At 44.0% G+C, this 12,656-nt stretch overlaps 1 protein-coding gene across 2 annotated transcripts in view; it reads right to left on the bottom strand.

The window, feature by feature from the left end:
• Nucleotides 1-12,320, bottom strand: part of rnf31 (ring finger protein 31) — a 157,401-nt gene extending 145,081 nt beyond the window's left edge. For both annotated transcript variants that reach the window (XM_061840165.1, XM_061840164.1), the window contains exons 1-2: nucleotides 12,164-12,320; nucleotides 11,086-11,284 (exon numbers count right to left, since the gene is read on the bottom strand). In XM_061840165.1, the coding sequence (XP_061696149.1) occupies nucleotides 11,086-11,284; nucleotides 12,164-12,279 (315 nt within the window). In that variant the 5' untranslated portion in view covers nucleotides 12,280-12,320. The remainder of the gene's footprint in view (nucleotides 1-11,085; nucleotides 11,285-12,163) is intronic.
• Between the last annotated feature and the right edge of the window lie 336 nt (nucleotides 12,321-12,656).

A 12,656-nucleotide genomic window follows, 5' to 3' on the forward strand; every position in this document is an offset into this window, starting at 1 on the left:
TCAAGAGCCCAAGCCTCGTAAAACTGCATGAATGTCGCTTCAAGTGTGGTTCTGAATTAGTAGTATGGTGGCTCTGGAAACATCTCGGAGCGGTGTGGCTTGCACTGACAAACCCAGTTCATGAAACTCCGGTGACGGCTGAAAGAATGCATTGGAACCGGTCAATGTTTTGGGGTTTTTTTTGTGTGTGTGTGTGTGTGTGGACAACGCGTCAAATCGGAACATTAACCAGACGCTTTAGCTACAACTTTGTCCTTATTCACAACTTTGCATCCATTGGGAATTGTCTGTCCTGACCGACTTATTTTAATGGTAGAAAGATGCAAGGGATGCAGAGAGGATGACATGCAATATTGATGTACCTCCAAGTCAATGGGATGGCAGAAAGATGCCGGCTATAGCCAACGGGAGAGCAGCTCTATCACGCAACACAAACCAAGATACAGTTAACTCCCTATTCAGTCAAAAGACATAACAAATATAGTGGACATCTGTAAAACCGCTTCAATAACTTTCAATAAGGAAGCAAAATCTGTGATAAATGATGATGATAGGAAGGACAAGGGAGAGGGTGGAATGGAAGTAGCTGGGTGGGATTATGCACAGCCAATCAGCCCACAAGATAAATCCACACATGCTCTCTCATTGATCGAGGGGACGAATCATTCGCCTCGTATCAATGCGTCTTCCCGTAAGACTTTATTGTATGCTGATCTGGCTTTTTTTTTTTGTGGGGAGTGGAGGCGCAACTCACTGAAGCCACAATAGGTATAGCGCGATGTAGAGAGGGATTACTGTACTATTCACTCCTTCAACCTCAAAGTCATCATGCAGTGGAAAATGCTCAGCTCAGTTTTTGTGTGAGTATAACTGTAGGAGGTTTGAACTCCCATTACATCACAACATATTACATGAGGAATTAATGTTTTAGCATATGACAATGGATCCAATAAATCTTCTTTTTTTCCTTTCGGCTTGTCCCGTTCGGGTTTACCACAGCGTGTCATCTTTTTCCATCTAAGCCTATCTCGTGCATCTTCTTCTCTAACACCCAAAGTGCTCATGTCCACCCTCACAACATCCATCATCCTTTTCTTTGGTCTTTCTCACGCTCTTTTGCCTGGTAGCTCCATCCTCAGCACCCTTCTACCAACATATTCACTCTCTCGCTTCTGAACATGTCCAAACCATTTAAGTTTGCTCTCTCGAATCTTGTCTCCAAAGCATCCAGCTTTGGCTGTCCCTCTAATGAGCTCATTTCTAATCCTATCCAACCTGCTCACTCCGAGCGAGAACCTCAACATCTTCATTTCTGCTACCTCCAGTTCTGCTCGCTGTTTTTTGTTCAGTGCCCCCATCTCTAATCCATACATCATGGCCGGCCTCACCACTGTTTTATAAACTTTGCCCTTCATCCTAGCGGAGACTCTTCTGTCGCATGGAAAACCAGACACCTTCCGCCAACTGTTCCACCCCGCTTGGACCTCTTTCTTCACTTCTTTACCACACTCCATTGCTCTGTATTGTTGACCCCAAGTATTTCATCCACCCTCGCTATCTCTTATCCCTGGAGCTTCACTACTCCCCCCCCCTCACATTCATGCACATATATTGTGTTTTACTTTGGGTAATTGTCATTCCTCTCCTTTCCAGTGTGTGTCTTCATCATTCTAGTTGTTTCTCTGCCTGCTCCCTGCTTTCACTGCAGATCACAATATCATCTGCGAACATCATAGTCCAAGGGGATTCCAGTATAACCTCGCTTGCGAGCCTTGCCTTTATGTGCATGCGCTCAACGTATTGGCCACAACTGAATCAAGCGATGAGGCTTTTTTTTTTTTTTTTTTTTTTTTTTTTTTAACGCCGTCACATTGCCTCGGAATCGACGCAATGAGCACCCCTGGTTTAACTGAATTTCCTTTGACTTGGTTCATGATGTCGATGACTTTCGACGTAAATGCGCTCGCAGCGCGTGAAGCAGCTCTGAACATGCGGTTTCGGTACTTCCGTACATGCTCAGTACGGTTAACTTGCATTTCCTGTTTCCGGGTGAATACTGCTTGTTATGGAGCAGCCTTGTTTACTTCACGTTTATGAAGTCTTCTTCTTCTTTTCCTTTCGTCTTGTCCCGTTAGGGGTCGCCACAGCGTGTCATCTTTTGCCATCTTAGCCATCTCCTGCATCTTACTCTCTAACCCCAACTGCCCTCATGTCTTCCCTCACCACATCCATAAACCTTCTCTTTGGTCTTCCTCTCGCTCTTTTGCCTTGCAGATCCATCCTCAGCACCCTACCACCAATATACTCACTCTCTCGCCTCTGAACATGTCCAAACCATCGAAGTCTGCTCTCTCGAATCTTGTCTCCAAAACATCCAGCTTTGGCTGTCCCTATAATGAGCTCATTTCTAATCCTATCCAACCTGGTCACTCCGAGCGAGAACCTGAACACCTTCATTTCTGCCAGCTCCAGTTCAGCTTCCTGTTGTTTCTTCAGTGCCACCGTCTCTAATCCGTACATCATAGCCGGCCTCACCACTGTTTTGTAAACTTTGCCCTTCGTCCGAGCAGAGACTCTTCTGTCACATAACACACCAAACACCTTCCACCAGCTGTTCCAACGTTCTTGGACCTGTTTCTTCACTTCCTTACCACACTCACCATTGCTCTGTATTGTTGACCCCAAGTATTTGAAGTCGTCCACCCTCGCTATCTCTTCTCCCAGTAGCCTCACTCTTCCCCCTCCACTTTTCTCATTCACGCACATATATTCTGTTTTACTTCGGCTAATCTTCATTCCTCTCCTTTCCAGTGCATGTCTCCATCTTTGTAATTGTTCCTCTGCATGCTCCCTGCTTTCACTGCATATCACAATATCATCTGCGAACATCATGGTCCAAGGGGATTCCAGTCTAACCTCATCTGTCAGCCTATCCATTACCACTGCAAACAGGAAGGGACTCAGAGCTGATCCCTGATGCAGTCCCACCTCCACCTTAAATTCCTCTGTCACACCTAAGGCACACCTCACCATTGTTCTGCTGCCATCATTAATGTCCTGTACTATTTTAACATACTTCTTTGCCACACCAGACTTACGCATGTAGTACCACAGTTCCTCTCTTGGTACTCTGTCATAGGCTTTCTCTAGATCTACAAAGACACAATGTAGCTCCTTCTGACCTTCTCTGTACTTTTCCACGAGCATCCTCAAGGCAAATAATGCATCTGTGGTACTCTTTCTAGGCATGAAACCATACTGTTCCTCGCAAATACTTACTTCTGTCCTGAGTCTAGCCTCCACTACTCTTTCCCATAACTTCATTGTGTGGCTCATCAATTTTATTCCTCTATAGTTCCCACAGCTCTGAACATCCCCTTTGTTGTTAAAAATGGGAACTAGAACACTTTTCCTCCATTCTTCAGGCATCTTTTCGCCCGCTTGTATTCTGTTGAATAAATTGGTCAAAAACTCCACAGGCATCTCTCCAAATTGCTTCCATACCTCTACCGGTATGTCATCAGGACCAACTTGCCTTTCCATTTTTCATCCTTTGTCGTGCCTTTCTGACTTCCCCCTTAGTAATCATTGCCACTTCCTGGTCCTTCACACTTGCCTCTTCTACTCTTCCTTCTCTCTCATTTTCTTCATTCATCAACTTCTCAAAGCATTCTTTCCATCGATTTAGCACACTACTGGCACCAGTCAACACATTTCCATCTCTATCCTTAATCATTCTTACCTGCTGCACATCCTTCCCATCTCTATCCCTCTGTCTGGCCAACCTGTAGAGATCCTTTTCTCCTTCTTTCGTGTCCAACCTGGTGTACACGTCTTCATATTCCTCTTGTTTAGCCTTTGCCAACTCTACCTTTGCCCGACGTCGCATCTCGATGTACTCCTTTCGCCTCTCCTCAGTCCTCTCAGTATCCCACTTCTTCGCTAATCTCTTTCCCTGTATGACTCCCTGTATTTTGGGGTTCCACCACCAAGTCTCCTTCTCCCCTTTCCTACTAAAAGACACACCAAGTACTCTACTGCCTGTCTCTCTGATTACCTTGGCTGTCGTTGTCCAGTCTTCCGGGAGCTTCTGCTCTTACCTCTTTTCGAAAGGCCGCACAATATTCTTCCTTTCTCAGCTTCCACCACATGGTTCTCTGCTCTACCTTTGTCTTCTTAATCTTCCTACCCACCACCAAAGTCACCCTACACACTACCATCCTATGCTGTCGAGCTACACTCTCCCCTACCACTACTTTACAGTCAGTAACCTCCTTCAGATTACATCGTCTGCACAAAATATAATCCACCTGCGTGCTTCTACCTCCACTCTTGTAGGTCACTATACGTTCCTCCCTCTTCTGGAAATAAGTGTTCACTACAGCCATCTCCATCCTTTTTGCAAAGTCGACCACCATCTGTCCCCCAAAGTTCCTTTCCTGGATGCCGTACTTACCCATCACTTCTTCATTGCCCCTGTTTCCTTTACCAATATGTCCATTACAATCTGCATCAATCACAACTCTCTCGCTGTCTGGGATGCTCAGAACTACTTCATCTAGTTCATTCCAGAATTTCTCTTTCAACTCTAGTTCACATCCTACCTGTGGGGCATAGCCACTAACCACATTATACATAACACGCTCAATTTCAAATTTCAAAAGTCTCATCACTCGATCTGATACTCTTTTCACCTCCAAGACATTCTTAGCTAGCTCTTCCTTTAAAATAACCCCTACTCCATTTCTCTTCCCATCTACTCCATGGTAGAATAATTTAAACCCTGCTCCTAAACTTCTAGCCTTACTACCTTTCCACCTGCTCTCTTGGATGCACAGAATATCAACCTTTCTCCTAATCATCATGTCAACCAACTCCTGAGCTTTTCTTATCATAGTCCCAACATTCAAAGTCCCTACACTCAGTTGTAAGCTCCTTGCATTCCTCTTTTTCTTCTTAAGACGAATCCAGTTTCCTCCTCTTCTTTGTCTTCGACCCACAGAAGTTGAATTTCCACCGACGCCCTGCATGTTAGCAGTGCCGGGGGCGGGCATTGTTAACCCGGGCCACGACCGATCCGGTATGGGATTTTTTAGATGAACGCTCATTTTTGTTTGGCACAGTTTTTACGCCGGATGCCCTTCCTGATGTAAACCTCTGCATTTATCCGGGCTTGGGACCGGCCTACAGATTGCACTGGTTTTTGCCCCCATAGGGCTGCATTTGCCCCCATCGGGCTGCATTTGAAGTAAACACGTAAATTAATGTCAAGACTACACAAAATAAGCGACGTCGTTACTGTTACTCGTGTTAGTGTCTCAACATGGCTATGCTCGTGAAAGCAAAACAACAAACTCAAACGCATGTTTGTTCAGTGTTGTCAACTAATATCAGGATTAATTTTAGGCAATTTTCCAGAGGAATTTTCGTGAAAACTTAAAAATCCGGAATTCCGGGGAAATCCGGAGGACTTTCATCACTGTCCTTACGAATCATTGCCACTTCCTGGTCATTCACGCTTGCCTCTTTAACCCTACATTCTCTCCCATTCTCTTCATTCATTAACTCCTCGAAGTACTCTTTCCATCACACTACTTTCACCAGTCAACATATTTCCATTGCTATCCTCAATCACCTTTACTTTCTGCACATCCTTCCCATCTCTATCCCTCTGTCTGGCCAACCTGAAGAGATCTTTTTCTCCCTCTTCCGTATCCAACCTGATGTACATATGCCACTTGTTTAGCCTTCGCCACCTGAACCTTTGACCTATGTTGCGTCTCAATGTATTCCTTCCGCCTCTCATCATTCCTCTCCATGTCCCACTTCTTCTTCGCTAATCTCTTTCCTTGGATGATTTCCTGTATTTTGGGGTTTCACGACCAAGTCTCCTTCTCCCCTTTCCTACCATAAGGTACCCCAAGTGCTCTCCTGCCTGCCTGTCTGAGTACCTTGGCAGTAGTATTCCAGTCTTCTGAGAGGTCTTCCTGTCCATCTAGAGCCTGTCTCACCTTTTTCCGAAAGGCCACACAACATTCTTCCTTCCTCAACTACCACTACCTGATTCTCTGCTCTACCTTCATCTTCTTAATCTTCCTACCCACTTCAAGAGTCATCTTACACACCATCATCCTATGCTGTTGAGCTACACTCTCTCCCACCTCTTCCTTACAATCAGTAACCTCCTTCAGTTTACATCGTCTGAACAAAATATAATCCACCAGCGTTCTCCTTCCTCCGCTCTTGTAGGTCACTCTATGTTCCAGTTTCTTCTGTAAATAAGTGTTCACCACTGCTAATTCCAACCTTTTTCCACCACCAACTGACCCTCAAAGTTACTTTGCTGAATGCCGTACTCACCCATCACTTCTTCATTGCCCTGTTTCCTTCGACAACATGTCAATTGAAATCTGCACCAATCACATCTCTCTCGCTCTCTCTCTCTCCATTTCTCTTCCCATCTACTACATGGTAAAATAATTTAAATCCTGCTCCTAAGCTTCTAGCCTTACTCCCTTGCCACTTGCTCTCTTGGATGCAGAATACATCAACGTTTCTCCTCATCATGTCAACTAACTCCTGAGCTTTTCCTGTAATAATCCCAATATTCAAAGCCCCTACACACAGTTGTACGGACTGTGCATGACTCTTCTTTTTTTTGCCAACTAATTCCCTTTCCTCCTCTTTTTTGTCTTTGACCTACCCTATCTGAATTTGTACCTACGCCTTGCAGATTAACAGTGCCGGGGGTGGGCGTAGTTAGCCCAGGCCATGACCTACTTGTTATGGAAGTCGTTTGATGAATGCTCATATACAGTGAAGAAAATACATTTTTGAACAGCCTGTTATATTGCAAGTTCTCTCACTAAGAAATATCATGGAGGGGTCTGAAATTTTCATCGTAGGTGCATGTCCACTGTGAGAGAGATAATCCAGAAAACACAATGTATGATTTTTCTTAACAATTTATTTGAATGATACAGCTGCAAATAAATATTTGAACACCTGAGAAAACCAGTGTTAACATTTGGTAGAGTAGCCTTTGTTTGCAATTACATAGGTCAAACGTTTCCTGTAGTTGTTCATCAGGTTTGCACACACTGCAGGAGGGATTTTGGCCCACTCCTCCACACAGATCTTCTCTAGATCAGACAGGTTTCTGGGCTGTCACTGAGAAATACAAAGTATCACTCCAAAGATTTTCTATTGGGGTTAGATCTTGACACTGGCTAGGCCATGCCGGAACCTTGATATGCTTTTTCCGGACCCACTCCTTGGTTTTCCTGGCTGTGTGCTTCAGGTCATTGTCATGTTGAAAGACCCAGCCAAAACCCATCTTCAATGCTCTGACTGAGGGAATGAGGTTGTTCCCCAAAATCTCACAATACATGGCCGCGGTCATATTCTCCTTAATACAGTGCAGTCGCCCTGTCCCATGTGCAGAAAAACACCCCCGTGCTTCACAGTAGGGATGGAGTTTTGGGATGGAACTCATCATTCATCTTCCTCCAAACACAGTTAGTGTAATTATGACTAAAAAGTTCCATTTTGGTCTCATCTGACCACAAAACTTTCTCCCATGACTCCTCTGTATCATTCAAATGGTCATTGGCAAACTTAAGACGGGCCTTGACATGTGTTGGTTTAAGCAGGGAAACCTTCCTTACCATGCATGATTTCAAACCATGACGTCTTAGAGTATTACCAACAGTCACCTTGGAAACGGTGGTCCCGGTTCTTTTCAGGTCATTGACCAAGTCTTGTCGTGTACTCCTGGGCTGATTCCTCACCTTTCTAAGGATCATCGAGACCCCACGTGGTGATATCTTGCATTGGGCTCCACTCCGATTGAGAGTGACCATTATGTTTAGCTTCTTCCATTTTCTAATGATTGCTCCAACAGTGGACCTTTTTTCACCAAACTGCTTGGCAATTTCTCCGTAGCCCTTTCCAGCCATGTGGAGTGGTACAATTTTGTCTTTGGTGTCTCACACAGGTGCATCTGATTCAAGATAATAAATGTAGTGGAGGTGGACTGTAAAAGGTGGACTAACAGGTGCTTGAGGATTAGAATTCCAGCTTATAGACAGGTGTTCAAATACTTATTTGCAGCTGTATCACACAAAAAATCGTTAAAAAAAAATCATACATTGTGATTTCTGGATTTTTCTTTTTAGATTATCTCTCCCACAGTGGACATGCACCTGCGATAAAAAATTTCAGGCCCCTCCATTATTTCTAAGTGGGAGAACTTCCGATATAACAGGGTGTTCAAATACTTGTTTTCTTCACTGTATGTTTGGCACAGTGTTACGCTGGATGCCCTTCCTCCCGAAACCCTCTGCATTTATCCAGACTTGGGACCGGCCTACAGGACGCACAGGAATTGTGCCCCCCTTTGGGCTCCAGATAGTCAAAACAAGCAATCAAATAAACAGTCAGCACATAAGACACACAAGTCTCATACTACCTAGTCTATGTTAAAGTCAGATAAAAGCAGTCAAATATACAAAGTCAACACATAAGAATACACAGTTTACATTCGACCTAATCTATGTTCAAGTTAGATTAAAGCTATCAAATAAACGTCAGCACATAAGCTACACAAATCAAATGCTAGATGTGTGAAAATATAATGGATATGACGATTCAAAGGATATGTGGATGTAAGGCATTAGGTAAGGTTATTAGCCGAGCAGCTTTAACGCGGATGAAATGGCTTGGATGGAATGGATCGATGGATGGATCCAATAAATCAGGGGTGTCAAATTCATTTTTGTCATTGCCGAAATGGCTGCAATTTCCTTCAAAGGACTATTATAATCATATTATTAAAATATATGCAAAAAATTGAGAGAAACTAGTTTTGAATTCAGAAACAAGGATAACACAAACGATTCTTGAAGTTAGTGTAAAATGGCATTTGGTGGCAAAAAATGCAATATATCAACATTATTGTTTTTGGCTATAAAGTTGAAATCAGAAGTTTACATATCCTGTGCCTAATTTTCATTTTGTTTTTTGTGTCACTGTCAGAAATCAGATCAGACAAAACATCTCCAGTTTCTGCTCAGCAAGGATCACCAAAATTATTTAATTTTTTTAAACGCGAAAATAATGAGAGAATTTCTTTGACAATTTTTTATTACTTTTTTCAAGTGGCCATCATAAAGCAATCCCGTCGGAAAATTTGTGTGGGGAGGCATGTGCAAGCAAGGCAACCAACAAACCTGCTAACCAAGAGATGTAGTCTCGCCAGCGTATCCTGGTCATCCCCAGGGTCCCTTTCCGGTAGGACATGCCAGGAAAACCTCACCAGGGTGGCGTCCAGGAGGCATCCGGATCAAATGTCCCAGCTACCTTATCTGGCTCCTATCTATGCGGAGGGGGAGTGAATCAACTCTGTGCTCCTCACCGGAAGACAGAGCTTCTGACCCTATATCTCTAAAGGAGAGCCTGGACACCTTGTGGAAGAAACCCATTTCGGCCGCTTGTATCCGAGATCTTGTTTTTTTTTTGGTCATGACCCACAGCTCGCGACCGTAGATGAGATCGACCAGTAACGAAATAGACTTTGCTCCCTCTTTACCACAACAGACTGATACAAAGTACGCATCACTCCAGACACTGGACCGATCTGCCTGTTAATTACCCGCTCCATTCTTCCCTCTCTAGTGAACAAGACCCCAAGATACTTGAACTCCTCTACTTGGGGCAGGATCTCAATCCTGACCTGGAGAGGGCACACCACCCTTTTCCAACAGAGGACCATGGTTTCACATCCCAGCCGCTTCACACTCGGCTGCAACCCGCTCCAGTGAGAATTGGAGATCACGGCTTAATGAAGTCAACAGAACCACACCATCTGCAAAAAGCCCAGCAATACTGAGCCCAACAAACTGGACCCATTCTACGCCTCGGCTGCTCCTCGAGATTTGTTACATAAAAGTTCTGAACAGAATCGGTGACAAAGGGCAGCCTTGATGGAGTCCAACTCTCAACGGAATTGAGTCCGACTTACTACCGGAAGTACAGGGACCTAACAGTCCATATCAGGGGTTTCGGTATCCCATACTCCCAAAGGAGTCTCTACAGGACTACCCAAAGGACAAAGTCAAACGGTTTCTTCAAGTCCGCAAAACACATGTAGACTGCTTGGATGTACTCCCATGCACCCTCGTGGACCCTGCCAAGGGTGTAGAACTGGACCAATGTTCCACGGCAAGGATGAAAACGACACTGCTCCTTCTGAATCTGGGATGCGACTTTCAGATAGACTCTCCTCTCCAGCACCCCTGAATATACCTTACCAGGGAGGCTGAGGAGTGTGATCCCCCTGTAGTTGGAGTGCACCCTCTGGTCCCCCTTCTTAAAATGGAGGACCACTACCCCAGTCTGCCAAACTAAAGGCACGGTTCCCAATGTCCATGTGATGTTGCAGGGGCGTGTCAACCAGGACAGTCCCACAACATCCAGTACCTTTAGGAACTCTGAATCTCATACATTCCCGGGGACTTGCCACAGAATAACTTTTCAAGCACCCTGGTGACCTCAACCCCAGAGATAGAAGAGCCCCCCTCAGAGAACCCAGACTCAGCTTCCTCATGGGAAGGCGTGTTGGTGGAATTGAGGTCTTTGAAGTATTCTCCCCACAGTATCACAACGTCCCAATTTGAGGTCAGCGGCGCCCCATCTTCACTATACCCAGTGTTGTCGGTGGACTGCTTCCCCATCCTGAGATGCCGGAAGGTAGACCAGAATTTCCTTGAAGAAATTCTCTCTCATCATTGTGGCATTTAATAAAATTTAATAATTGTGGGGATCGTCATTGACCAGAAACAGGAGATGTTTAGTCTGATTTAATTTCAGATGTTGTGAATATATAAAATGTGTGAAATCTAGACTTCTGGCTTCAACAGTATAGTCTGAGAATTTTGAATTGTGGTACACATTTGATCAGGAATCATGGAAATTGATACTGAGAATTTTCTTTTGTGGGTAACATAAAATGATGTGGTGGGGCGGGTTTGGACCGCAGTCCTAAATTTTGACATTGATGCAAAAGATGTTTAGAAGTGATTTTACCTCTTTTCTGTTACTGCCAAAGCTGTTTTCTATCACCATAGTTTCTGCTGAAACGTAGTGGTATTTGGAGCATGGCGGCAAAGGAAGATTAGCCATATCCAACACAGCAGCCCGCACTTCCATCACCCTGCCACCAGAGTATAAACACACTTCTGCCTGACTGCGTGCCTCCTGCAACTGTTCTGATAGGGAGGGCATCCTACAGATAAAAATGTAAACACATAAAGGTCAAAAGGTCAGTGACCAAAAGATTTGTAATCAAGCAAGTTTATTCAATGTTAGTTTTGTGAAGCAGAAGTACTGTTGCTTAATATCTCTTTAAACTTTAAAGGTGGCATATTATGGAAATTATACATTTTTAATTAAGTCTGTGCCGATGTTGTGGTTCCCTTGCCTGCATGCAGCATGGATGTAGTTGTCATTCAGTGACGGTGTGAAGCAAGCAAGCAAGTCTGGAAGCAAGGAGTTTAGATTTTGACCCAACTGTGATGTACCAGGTGATGTGTTGACAGGTGTAATACAGCTAGCTGCATAGTGATGACGTGCCGCTTCCACAAGTGAAAATAAAAGTGATGTTTTTAGTGTCTTTAGAGCATTTAGCCATGTACATTCAAAGTTGGGGCTTAAAAACATCCCAACAAACATAACTGAAAAGCCACTTTGGCTTTTTGGCAAACTTTTAATCTGATTTTAGTTTCAATTCTAATTTATACAGCGCTTCCCATTTCCTCTAATGAAGGTACGTGGAATTAAATGTATTTGTCATACACTTAAATCATCTAAGCATGGGTCATGACTGATGCTGCTTTAAAAGTAGTAAACCCGCTGAAACTCAAGAATATTTCATTTTAATCTACAGGCTAATTCTTCAAAATAAACGCCAAGTACGTTTATAAAATCGTTTATTTGTTTGCTATGACATGGCATCTTTTCGCAATGCGGCATGAGGTGCCGTGAAGATCTGCCATCATTTTTACGTGTGATAACACGCTAGCAAACAATTGACATAAACGTAACCACTGAACCAGTCGCTGGATTGTGTTTTACAAAACCGGTAATTGTGAGCCCAGTCGCCTACCTCGAATCCACGACGAAGAGAACGGAGAGACTCCCCGGTCCGGCAACGAGGAGCTTGATTTTTTTTTTTTTTTTAAATTTCAGAAGGGCGAAGAAATTCAGAGCTGGAAGCAGCATCAGCAAACACGCTCCTGCTGCTGCTCCTGATGGACCGCGTGCGTGACGTCATACATGCGTGACGCCGGCGTCTTGAATTCCTAGATATGGAAAAATCGACACGGACGCCTCTATACATGGCGTTTTGTGTGTGTCTGTGGGTGAATCAAAGTTTAGGAGCAATATATTCACAGTAAGCAATACATTTAGTTTTGATTGGTGGCGTTTTCCAGATAAAATTTGACTCTGACAACCATTTAATTTAATTAAATGGGTATAAAGGTCAATTTCTTCGTCCAAACGCTCTCTGAGACTACGAAGCCCCTAAAGGAAAAAACAAAAGGCTTATGTATCGCTAGGGTGAATAACTGCGGTATTGTAACTACATCCAATGCTAT

This window comes from Syngnathoides biaculeatus, chromosome 13 (genome assembly GCF_019802595.1).
Source record: "Syngnathoides biaculeatus isolate LvHL_M chromosome 13, ASM1980259v1, whole genome shotgun sequence".
In the NCBI taxonomy this organism is placed as follows: Eukaryota; Metazoa; Chordata; class Actinopteri; order Syngnathiformes; family Syngnathidae; genus Syngnathoides; species Syngnathoides biaculeatus.